Source organism: Ambystoma mexicanum, chromosome 5q, assembly GCF_040938575.1.
Source record: "Ambystoma mexicanum isolate Mex_15411 chromosome 5q, UKY_AmexF1_1, whole genome shotgun sequence".
Taxonomy (NCBI): domain Eukaryota; kingdom Metazoa; phylum Chordata; class Amphibia; order Caudata; family Ambystomatidae; genus Ambystoma; species Ambystoma mexicanum.
Genome location: NC_090933.1, coordinates 1,181,392,485 through 1,181,405,700, shown reverse-complemented (window position 1 = coordinate 1,181,405,700; position 13,216 = coordinate 1,181,392,485). Strand labels below are relative to the sequence as shown.

At 42.9% G+C, this 13,216-nt stretch overlaps 1 protein-coding gene across 1 annotated transcript in view; it reads left to right on the top strand.

Moving 5' to 3' along the window:
* Positions 1-13,216, top strand: part of COL22A1 (collagen type XXII alpha 1 chain) — a 1,250,061-nt gene that overhangs the window by 1,074,696 nt on the left and 162,149 nt on the right. Inside the window, exon 37 of the mRNA XM_069621676.1 lies at positions 9,862-9,915. Coding sequence (XP_069477777.1) covers positions 9,862-9,915 — 54 coding nt within the window. The remainder of the gene's footprint in view (positions 1-9,861; positions 9,916-13,216) is intronic.

Here is a 13,216-nt window from a genome sequence, read left to right as displayed (position 1 = left end):
ATGTTGTCCACATGATTATGCGCCCAGGGTTCGGCCGCGCTCTATAAATAAACAAACCAAATTAACTAAACTAACACAACAGCTGTACATCAATAAAGATTTATTTTTTTGCGATGAAAGGTAATGTAAAACCAGTAGCCCACAAATCTGTCTTAGCCGGCCCCGATAGTGCACTAGGTCTGCGCAAAATTCAAGCTACATTTCAGTTTGAAAGAAAGCGGTGATGCAGTGACAGGTTCGTTCAGCAACAGGTACATTTTTTAAATCAAATTACGTTCATATGGAAAACAAAAAATCAACTGAATGAAGAGTAGAAACCATATTACAACGATAGGACACATTGCAAAGAAAAGCTAATTATTCAAGTTAAGAATACTCCAAGGTGTTTATAACTTGTGGAGAACACACAGGGCCCGATTCCTTGAATATTTGCCCAGTTAAAAGTGACTTTGCACTGCCAATTCAAACCCTAGTTCATGGAAACGTGCAAAGTGTATTTTTGCTGTGCAAAGTCTGGGCACAGTCAGCACATAGCCATTTTTGCAGTACACAATGCTGATTCATGGAATTTGTGCACCGAAAAACAGGGATATGTGCAGCATTCTGCCCGCAAATCCCTGTTTAATAAATGTGGATTTGCGGGCAGAATGGTGCACAAATCCCCTTTTTTCGCCGCACAAATTCTATGAATCAGCCCCTATGACTATGCCCAGACTTTGCACGGCAGAAATACTCTTTGCGCAGTTCCATGAATCAGGGCTTGTGTCTGCAGTGCAAAGTCACTTTTCAGCAGTACAAATTCACTTTGAACCAGGCAAATATTCCATGAATCAGGCCCACCATTTTTAGTTTTTGGAAAGACTTGTCAGATTGTCAGCGGTGAAACACTGAACTATATATATAGTGATTTTATATCTAAAACAAAAGTAGACAAGGAGAAGAAAAGTAAAGCAGGTATACACATCCATCAAACTGTACAAAAAATATATATATGCCTGTATGTTATTATATGTAACTAAGCTTTTCTCACTCACTGTAACAAGAGCCACAATTCCTTCGGGCTATTGCGCTCTTTACAAATACGAATAAATAAATAAATATATCGTCAACCCAGACACGTCTTTCCACAGTACATCTCTATCTCACATTCCAGGTTTCTGCTCCATCCATTAATATGCACATAGGATTCAAACCAGGTTTTCCTTCAGTTCAAGAACTTCTTTCAGAAACTGAACTAAAGATTAAGGAAGTATATTTTAACATAAGCAGCATTGCTGGAGGGTTCATGACATATACACTTTATCATAGTGATACTTCATTCACCAGCTTAAGTCACAGTTTGGAAGACATGTATTTTCTTTTCGTTTTCATGCACAATCAATCATTATTGCCACACTTTCAAAAATGTGAGTGGAAGAAGAGTCATCTGCTGCCCCCACGTGCCCGTGGTCCCCTGAACCTGAACGTCCAGTCAGACCAGGCAGAAAATGTGTCTTTGTATTGGTTATTTCCAAGGGTGCACAAGGCTTAAGGCCTGGGCTGATAGCAGAGCAATGCCAGAAGCTGCACTCACACACTTCTTAAAGTCATAAATAGTTCCCAGAAATAAGGGAATTGCCGCTCCCTGCACACTTCTTAACCACACAGACTTATCCAGAGAGCCAATGACCCTGGTAAACTCGGCCCTTCTATTAAGACAAATCCACTGCTGGTCACCAAAATTGAATGTAACTGCTTAATCTGTGTGCAAAGTTAAGTAAAGTTGTAAAAAAAAAAAGGCTTAACATGGCAGGACACAGGTGGTATTTGCAAAGGAAAAAAGGGTGCCAGTTCTGGGCAACTACAAGTGAACAGTACCCTGCAATCCTGATTCCTGATTGGCTGGGACAATTTCAACATTCAAAAATGGATGCTAACATAATATACAAAGCAAAGTCTGATTAGAAACGCCTTTTAAATTATCTCAATAAATAGACTGGTATGATTGAATACATTTGCCAAATTATACTAACTACACATGGCAAATCACGATTATTTCTTTCTGTGCTTGTGTGTTCACATAGAAACAACCATATTTTTATTTAATTATTAGTTTCCAAATGAATGAAGTCAGACAAGATAAATATTATAGCAGAACCAATGAACTCCCCCAATAATCAAACTAGCTTCCCAAAGTGAAGCATGAACACATTCTGATTTGGTCTGCAGTTTTTACATTGCCATGTCAAGCAAGTACTCAACAAACTCTGAACACGTCCCCCAAAATGTCTTCCAAACGGTTGGGTCAACCAAGAAATACTGGGGGTTCTAAACCACACTCTAGCCCTCTAAGAGGGGTCATTACGACTTCCACGGTCTGGAATCAGTGCTAGAACAAATGCTTGTGATTGCAGCACCAGCATGTATTCCGGACCGGGGAAGTACAATTTTGCCTGTGTGGGCAGTAATCTACTGGCAGGCCTGACCTGCTAGTAGTTCAGATCCCTACCGGCAAATACATGCCAGAATCACCAGCAAGTGTGCTAGCTGTTGCAGTGATTCTGGAATCCCAGCCCATGATGTACTATGGGACCCCATGGTAATGGGACCTTACGAGCTCTCCCCCGCTTGTAATATACCGGTAACACCGGGATATCGGGCAACAGAGATAGTAAGTGCAGTTTAGCTGTATGCTGCCAGCAATGTTGTTATCAGGGCCTAAGTCTCTGACCCCCTGAACATAAATGAGAACAACAAAACAACACAACTTGAAAGCAAAACGAGTTATTTTCCAAAAACCGATGAACCAATCCCTCATATGTAACAAACGAAAAAATGAAACAATAATTATATTACCAAATCTTGTTCATAACATCTGCCTACAGAACCAACACAAGTCATTGTTTCTTCCCTGATCTGGTATTAATTGAATACTGCCCCCTGTAGGCCAAATTAAAACAGATGCAGAACTAATTCGGGCTCCTACCTGAAACGGATTGGCACAAGAAGTTGAAATGGAATGCCCCACTGCCAGCCTTCGTGCTCTCATACCGTCATACACTGCTTTCCTATGTAAAATGAGCACATGGAGTGTATGATCTTACATGCATTTGTTCACTATAAGCATTTTTGAGCTATATAATACAATGTTTGCATCAGTGCACATGGTTTTAAAACTAATGTAGAAACTGCCATAGGTCAAAATACCTTCTCTTTCAATGACACATTCTTTATTGAACGATTATGTGTTTTGTTTGCACTAGGGTAGTGTTTACCCTGTTAACAAGACCAACAGCATCTGTAGCTTTACCTTTGGAAAGCTTCCATAATGTGAATTATTTTGTCAAGCAAAGTGTGGCTTTTTAAGGTGTAGATAAGTGTGAATTGTCCCAGCAGTAACATACAGGAAATCAAAGTAGAAACATAATTGTGGAGCATGGATAATGCTGTGTTTTTCTCAGCGAGAAAGTGTAGCTTCAAGATATGTGTCTGATAAGCTTGGACAATGGAAACCTGTTTTGCAACAACCCCAGGCTGGTGGAATCTCAAAAGTCCCAAACCATATGTGCACTGACGTTGCATCACTGCCTTTTGAAGGATACCATTGCCCAATCCAAAACTGCTAAGGTTTTACAGTGCTACAAGGAGGTAAGGAACTTTGAATTAACAGCTTTTGCTGTCCATCCTCACACGCACACACACACAATCTGATTATTAATCCTTTCTCACCCATGCACACTTTCTGCCACCCCGACTACAAGGCCAACACAAAGTCCTAAGATTCAGATTGCAGTCTCTACAAATCCCCAAAAATGACACATCTCATGCAGAGCTTTTCCATATTCTCATCTGTTGTGCCCAATAACATAATCATATCACCATGAACATGTGATGTACATGAAATTAACATTGACACCGGTCTTATTTTTAATACACTTTCTGACTGAAAGAAAAGTGAATCCAGCAGACTTTAAGATCAATAACTGAAACTGTTAAGTTTGATTGCCTCCTTGAAATGCATGAGTGCAATCGGATGTCTCCCTGATGAATTTCCTGGAATACTAGTACAAAGAAACATGTTGGAGTAGCTTGTAGAACAGAAATGTTGAGCATGGTCACAGCTGCTCGAATGAGCTGCCAAACTAGAGTCAGCATAGCAAATATATATTACATATCTGAACATGGCGATGCTCACCTAATGCTCACCCCCTACATTTGGTGATGGAGATGTTATCATTTTATGGGCCACACATTGCAACAACACTGAAAAGGGCTTTGTATACAATCTTTATTTTTTTAGTTGAATAGTGAGAGATGCTGACCTGATCCATTAAAATCATTGTGGGTTCAGTAAGACAACATATTAGCGCTTAAACAAATGTGCCATTGTGAGAATCAAGTGCAATGAGTGATACTTACTAAAGCACAATAATGCAAAGAGAGTGCGTAGCTCTGATCAGCCTGATTCATGTCTTGTAGGTTATTCCAGGACTCACTCACCAACAAACCAAGGAAGCAACAGTTAAATCCCTTGTTGCCTCGTGTTCCACACTTGATTGGTGCATTCCTAAAGCTGTTGTGGGATCTGAAGGCACATCCCGTACCATTTGGCAAGGACTTGCTTCTTTTCCGAATCAAGCATTCCCTTCCCTGGCACTAGATCATCTGATCATGGACCGTGATCACTGCTTGCTAACTCTATCTGAAAAGATCTACATTCAGAAGCTCATCCATTTTTTGCCACCCTCATGGCAATGATGGTCCAGGGCCCCTGACAATGGGGCTCTCAGGAGAACCACCGGCAGTTTCTGGAAATGTTCAATACCCCTAGACTTGTACCCTGTCCACAAAGACATGTGGTGTGCCTGCGAAGTTTGGCATGGCCATTGGTTTGTTTTCACCACTGAAATATTATCCAACCCTGAACAAGCCTATATTCAGGGTAGTGTTTGAAGCAATTGCATTTGGATGCTGTAGGCCCCAAGGCAGTTTCTAACGGGCCGCATTCCCTGGAACATGGTTGCACCAGGAGAACTTGCCACTGGCTCCTCTGTCATGCATTCCTGGTAACCCCCTGATGATGGCACTTCATAGTCAGCTTGGGTTTGGTCTGTAAACGTGATTGAAACAAATGAAGTCCAATAAAGCAGTGCACTAAAAGTAAAGACTCAATTAGAAAAATTCAGAAATGGACTGAGATACCTACATCTGAATTCCAAACATTGTGTGAACAGAAATGAAATAGCCCCCACTTAAAGCCGAAATAACATCCACAGTGTCCCAACTAAAACAATCCAGTTAAGTATATGCCACTACAGTGTACAGTTCAATAATGCAATCAAGTTGTTCTTCAACACACTGCCTCAATTACATTGTACAATTTGGTCGCTATCAACAGCAACACGATGATGCTCTACATCAGGGGTCTAGAACCGTTGTCTCTTTAGATGTTTTGTACTACAATTCCCATTAGTCATAGCCCACATTGTCAATGTTGAGGGATCATGGGAGTTGTAGTGCAACACATCCAGAGAGGCGAAGGTTGCAGACCACTGCTCTACCTAAACCTAGACGTATCTCCTTTGATTTTCAACTTGAAACCTTACACTCTTACAATATTTTAGACTACATTGTTCTTCAATCCCAGCCAGCAGAGTCAAGAGTGATGGAGCATGGGTCGCATAGTCCAAAACATCTGCAGATCTGCAGGTTGCAGACCTCTGCACGAGGGAATGGGAGTGAGATCCAAGCAAGGAAACGCCACATACACTACAACGTAACATCCACACCCCCCTCTGATAACAGGCACAGCTGTGGCTAAAACCAAACATAAACCAATGTATCACACCCTCATTAGAAACCATGAACAGAAAATGCTTCTAGGCTAGTCTAAGTCATCTGGAGTGTGTGTATTGTCTGAGGGCAGACGTGTACTCCTGTGCCACCCACTAACCTCTATTATGCCATGTGGGTTCATGTCATTTCATCGACAGTAATTACTTTGTCGTAATTTACTAGGAAGCAATTACTTCAAAATGTTACATTGTAATTGGTTATTTTATAACATGCCTAACACCCAGAGGTTTCTAAACACGGACCCCGGGATCGAACCTGCGTTGCTAACCTGTGTTGCTCCGCTCGCCTTGCTCCCAAGGCAAGCACGTTGCCCCTGAGCTATCCTCCCATTTTTTCTTTATTTTGGGGAGTCCTCCTCAGCCCCCTTTCCCTTCATTACTACCACTGCCAAAACTCTTGCCATCCCCTTATTCACCCCTTACCCCTAAAATACCCATATTAGTCGAAGTCATTTTGAAGAAATTACTGTTGATGAATGAACGGGATACCTGCTATACGCAAAAGTAATTCATTAAATCTAAGGGCCTCATTAGAAGTCTGGCAGATTTTGCCACATAAATAAGGCTAGATGTAAATACCACCACTGCTGAAATGTATTCTCCAAAGTCCCCCCCGATTCAGAGTTAACTACTGGCACATTGGTAATGGTAGTGGTATTGCTGGATTACCGCAGTTGTATCTCAGCAAAACCAAAAGCCATTGCCACCATCATAACAATGTTGGAAATAGTACATTATTACTGAACACTTTTTTTAATTGTGCAGATCTCATTTCCTCCTCCCAGAAAAAAAAAAAAGTATTTGAAAAATTCTGGGGATATATTAATGGTTTTGCTGCCACCAAGGGATAGCACAGGGGCAACGTGCTGGACTTGGAAGCAAGACCATGCAGAGCAACAGAGGTTTGAATCCCGGAAATGGTTGTTTTTAGAACATGCCTCCCTTTTCGCTCATAATTACAAAGTCTCGGGAGGATAGCTCAGGGGCAAAACGCTCATCTTGGAAGCAAGACGACACGAAGCATCACACCACAGGTTCGATCCCTGGATCCACGCTTAGAGACCTCTGAGTATTAAGTACATTATAAATAACCAATTATAATTATTAAAAAAACAATACATTGATGGCTTTTCTGTTTGATAATCTGACTCATACTGTTTACAGTGGTTTTTCATCTGGATACCACTGGGGGTATTTCCATTCCTCAAAATTCAGAGGGCAGTAAAAATTGCGGTTTTTAGCACATACATCCCTTTTCACTCGGCCTCTTAATGTTCTTTGCTCTGTGGAGGCCATTGTTCTACTCATGGGTGGGCTGTGAACTAAATATGGGCCTCCAAATGTTTTTCAAAGTTGCCCCATACAGGAAAACCCAAACCCTCTAGGTAGGGTTTGGAGGGTTCGCTGTAGAACATTTTGAAAATAATGTGTCCAAATAGTGAATTTGAAAGCATATATTTTACTGTATTCGGATTGAAAAGTAGTCCAACACAAAAAGGTGATTTGGCGATTAGGTCAGTGGGAAGGAAAGGGGTAGGGTGCCTGGAAGAGCGAGGTTAAGAGGAGCTGAAAACTAGGGGACCCACACAAAGAATTTCCTGTGGGCCAGTTCAGCACTGGTTTTACTGCAACTAAAACAGTGACTACACGATCTGTTCACAAATCACAAGGGAACACAGGGCGAAGACGCTCTATGATATGATAGGTTATTTATAACGTGCTTAATACCCAGAGGTTTCTAAGCGCGGACCCGGGGATCGAACCTGTGGCGCTCTGTGTGGTTTTGCTTCCAAGGCGAGCACGTTTCCTCTGAGCTACCCTCCTGAGACAAAAGGAAGCCAGTCTGGATGTGGCTGTTTGTTTTACTTTTAAGCATTCTGCAAGCAACCCTTTCATTTTATTGAGCCGCTGAAAGGGGCTAGGTCTCCTCTTTGTCCCCTGCCCTGAGGCGGTAGAATCTTGTAGGAGAAAGATGATCCACCATGTTGCTTCCGTGCCTTGCCCGGGGAGAGAATATGCTACCATGGTCCTTTCTCTATGTTGATGATTTTGAGATATTATTAGGCAAGGGAGCAGACCGCCATTTGCTGCCAACTCAATTACCTCTTTTCACTTAACTGTGGAATAAAAATTGGCACAAAGATATGCTACTGAAATAATAAAATGCGCTTAATCGTTCATGCTTATTAGGACAAAACGAAAGAAATATGATTCTGGTGTACACACAGCAGTCTCGGTGCTGCTCGAGAGTGATTAAAATGTTATCGATTCTCGCGGCGCTCACAGTGTCCCTGGAAGGACAGGGCTTTATGTCTTGCTCCAAATTGGACCCCTTTCTGTTTAATGGGCTTAATGTCGGAGCGCGCCATTCATCACATCACACAGTGCGTCGGTAAGTGGAGTAGCCGATAATGAAATTGTTGCGTGACGAAAAAAAGTCACATTTATTGAAATACGGTCAATGAAACTGCCCCATAAGTGATAGACTAAAGAGTTTTCTTCTGTGGTAGAAATCCCGCCTTGACGTAGACAAGCGCATAGGCAGCACAGGGCGTCAGCACGTGCAGTGGGCGGCAGATGTGGCATGCTTAAGTAGCCAGAGAAACACAGCAGGAGACCGCACGCATAAACATTTGTGGTCTCTGTGAACTCATTGATTGCTGGTAACTTGAACCATACATCTAGGTATGGCTTCTCTCACTTATTTTTCTTATGACACGTTTTTTGCAAGGTTTAAAGCGACTTTGCACTGCCAACTCATGCCAGTGGGCTTGCACTCAGTTTGATTTGAGAGTGAGTGTTTTTGAGTGTTCTTGGGCTTGCACAAAAGTGACTTTGCCCTGTCGACAGAAACCCTGATTTATTGAACTGTGTAAAGTGTATTTTTGTGACGCTGAGTCCCTTTTCAGCAGGGCAAAGTCACTTTGAACTGTGCAAAAAATTCCATGAATCAGGCTTTTAGTGTTGAAAATAAAATTGGAACTCATGTTGCGTAGTGGCATAACGTGAATGAAATGGGTAAAAGCTTTGAAGAAGGCTTTTATGCCTTTAATTCACGCCACACCACATTTTCAATCATTTGTCGGAGAGAAGGGGTGGGACGCAGCTTGCATTCCTGGCGCCTCCCTTCCTTTATGCCATACCGATACTCCAGCATTTGTACAGATTTTGTTTGCATTCTGGAGAGCCCTATGGGGTTTGCTGGCTTTATCCCCAAGCATAAATCAGGCACACCACACAGGGATACATTGCCTGTGGTGCCTGCAATGCAGCATCTCCAATTACAATTAAATGCTGCCCGACATGCTGTCATGTCAGACAGCATTTAATTGTAATTGTGAACGCTACTTACCAGGCGTGCATGGTAAGCAGCGTTCACAATTAAAACTAAACCAACATGGTAGATAGCGTTTACCCATTTACACTGCCTTGTGCATTGCACATTTGCACCCTGCTGTGCAAATGATGACAATCTGGCAGGTGGGGACCTGGCTACGCCTGAGTGCAAACATTACCAGGTCCCCGCCATCAAATTAACAATACAATGTGCTCCAAAGTATAACCTAAGGAAATATTACTATATTGATTGTGTAAAGAGAGATGATAGGTTGGTTTTTCTAATAGTATTCTTTACTGCCTATCAGGGGAGTTGCTAGGTCTGGAAAAGACCCAGGGCTAGGCTGATGTCGGAACTGTTGGGACTCGGGGCTAGCTAGTCTTTTGGCTGTAGCTCCAGAGATTCTATCCGGGGCTACAACCAAAAGATCAGGGGCTATAGCCCCTTTACCCACCCCCCTAGCGACGCCCCTGCTGCCTATCACAGAGCTGAGGGTCTCTTACTCTGCTGCCTTTTGCAGTTATATAATACAATAGAAGTAGAAGGTTCTGAACCCGAAGGCCTAATCAGATATGGAGGCTCGTACACAACATACCCACTTCCACACCTGCAACCATCTTCCATGTACACATCATAGGTTTCTGTCAATTCAATGTATAACGAGTGCCTTGACTTGTTTTTTGTTTGCAGGGAGATCCAGGTCCCGTTGGTCCCCATGGTGCTCGTGGCTTACCGGGCAATGTTGTAAGTATTTGTTCAATATACAATACATTTTTCTTTCCATTGAGGTTCCATAAGCTATAATCTGTTTCTTATTGTATATCAATAGCATAGACTCATGTTGCATATGATTTCATAGTTAACCCCACAAAGAATGTGTCCACAACTTAGGTTTCCACAAAATGATCTGTATTACATACAATGTTCGCTTAAGTATCTATTGGAGACAGACATGTTTTCAGTTGTACCTGTTCAAAAATGGGATTGCTTTCAAGATAGCACTTCATGTAGTTGCAGAACACTACACAAGAGTAGATCAGGATGGTCAAACATACCTTCTATCCATAGAGACTGAGACAAACTAAAAACAGAGCAGAAAATGGTATCCAGGACATACCATGCGGCACGGTTTATGCATTGAATAATTATATAAAAAGAAACATGTGGGAGGGAGGGAAGGTTCAAGGAGGATGGAAAGAAGCGAGACTTGAGGATGGCAGGGGAAAGGAAGGAACGGAGGGAGGAAGGAAGGAAGGAAGGATGGGAGGGAAGGAAGGAAGGAAGGAAGGAAGGAAGGAAGGAAGGAAGGAAGGAAGGAAGGAAGGAAGGAAGGAAGGAAGGAAGGAAGGAAGGAAGGAAGGAAGGAAGGAAGGAAGGAAGGAAGGAAGGAAGGAAGGAAGGAAGGAAGGAAGGAAGGAAGGAAGGAAGGAAGGAAGGAAGGAAGGAAGGAAGGAAGGAAGGAAGGAAGGAAGGAAGGAAGGAAGGAAGGAAGGAAGGAAGGAAGGAAGGAAGGAAGGAAGGAAGGCCTCATGATGTGGCAAATATGTCACTTGAACGCCAAACATTGACGGATTTACTGTGCCGGAAATACCTCCTTGTTGTGAAACCACCAAATGCCCCACGCAGTCATGTGGAATCAGGAAATGGGGACTATCGCTGCCGCACCACCACTCTGGACCTCAATGCAATTCCATGGGGCCGAGCAGAGGCGTCAGTAACCGATTTCAGGTGCAATGCAGCAGATTCACCACTGAATTACAAACAAACGAATAATGAGGCCTGTAAGTGGCAAACCTATAAGGACGTAACACCTGCAGCACATGCATCGAGGTATTGCCTAAAAGAAATAGGAGGATTTGCCTGCTGTACAATAAACTCTAGAGGCAATTCCTCCATTCACAATCAAATCCTTCAGAATGGGACCAATCACAACTCTACTCTTAATCAGATGTAAATTCCACAATTACCGCTGATCGTAAATAAAATGCTGTTTATGGCAATTAGCACTGTTTATACCGCCACACTCGTAATGAGGCTCAATGTTTTAAATAATCAAATATGTATTATTGCTATTAAAATGATCTATTGGGTCTCAGAAGTGGCTGTTCCTCGCTAGCGCGCGGATATATTGGGCGTATCATTGTGCAAGCCCACTGGCCTGTGTGTGGAGACTCAGTTGGGTTTGAGACTGAGCGTTTTTGAGTGAGTTTGCATCTTTGACTGTACAGGGTGAGGTGAGGCGAGAGGGTCAGAGAAGCCCGCATTGGGGAGAAGAGTCTACAAGGGCAGTAGCAGAGTATATGCGGCAGATATTTTGATGACTGTGCCGATGAGCAGATGGAGCAAGACCGTACTCACCTGACTGGAGAGTGGAGGCCATTTAGCAGCGCACAGAAAATGGTTAGAACAGGTGATTTGGGAAGAGCAGCAGAGCAGTCTGTGTCTTTCTCGATAATGAGCACCAGGACGACTGCATGGTGCAAATTTGTTCAGGCGCGGTCACAGATCATGAAAGCGAGATGGTTTAGTTGTACGAAAAGGGCCATACATGGCTTTTGACCTAGGCTGGACCCCATCAGTAATTGAGTAATTGGATATATCACATGCCCATATCTCATACTGCCTATTCTCTGTGTACTCTGACACTCTACCGTCCACCCTCTTATCCGCTCACACTGTCAATCACACTGGCTTTGGATGTGGATCTGTGATGGGAGAGCTGGTGGAGTGGGGGGGTACGCAGTGAGTGAAGTGCAGGTGGAGCAGAATTTGCAACATGCAATACGCATGTGCATTGTGAATGGTTCCCGAATAAATGTGCATGGGGAAAAAAGGTTGTCAAGGGGAGAGCAGAGACCACCGCTCAAAGGTAGGTGGGTTCCTGTAGTAAGGTTGAATGTGTATTGAAGTCCTGACCTGCTTCCAGCAAGATTTACCTTTAGGAGCAGCTCCCTGAATATTTGAATTCAACCCACGGATCTGGAACCTGGGAGGTACACATGATCAGACCACATCACACTTACATTTATTATCTGACATCAAATGTCGAACTTGCAGGAGAATCTGTGGTGATTGGGAGGGTGGTAGAGGCATGGGCCAGTGCTTTAGAAGGTGTCCATGAGGTGTAAGGTCATACAAGGATGACATGGACTTTATTTAGAAGAGTGTAGGGGCCTGATTTACAAAGATGTTTTAACATGGGAAAGTTCCATGAAAATCTATTTCTTAAATCAGGACCAAGGGATCCCATGCTGGGGCCAGATTACAGAAACTGTGCACTGATGCAAGTGCAAAGCTGTATAGTATTAGCACTGTGCAATAGTTTGCCCTAGTGACATTTTAGAAAACCATTGCACCATGAAAAGTTCAGTGCGCATGTTATAAGCACTAGGGCAAAAATGTCCCTAGTGCAAAAAATAAACATTTCCACTATATGTTTGCAAAAAGTTTGCCCTTGTGCTAATACGTAATGATATTACCAATAGGGCAAATTTTGCCAGGGTGCAAACGTGTATAGAAAATGTATCTTTTGTGCACATGGGCAATTTTTGCCCTGGTGCTTATACCATGCCAAAGTGCACTTGTCATGGTTTTCTATTATGTCCAAGTGTTTTTAGAAATAGGGCAAACTCGTGATAATACTGTGCAATTTTACAATTGCACCAGTGCAACATTTCTGCAATCTGGCCCCAGTAACCCAGTAGCATATTGATGACCTTGGGAATTGGTTTTGGACATAGGTGGTCTCAGATCAGACGTCGACCTGTCACTGTTAGTATCAGATTTGATGGCTGAAGAGCAAGATGTACTGGTTTACAAAGAGGATGGACACATTAGTGCAGATCTCGTGAGAGCCTGGGACTGACACGAGCACTATTAGAGCACACTGCAGACGAAGGCAGGAAGCGGGACGGGGCAGGATGCAAAGGCCCTCGAGATGTGGGAGTGACTCTGCTCACTGATCAAATCAGCTGTGAAAGTGACCCAGGCACAAGACGCTTACGTGCAATCAATATAGTAAATACGGATTACATCCACAAGACTG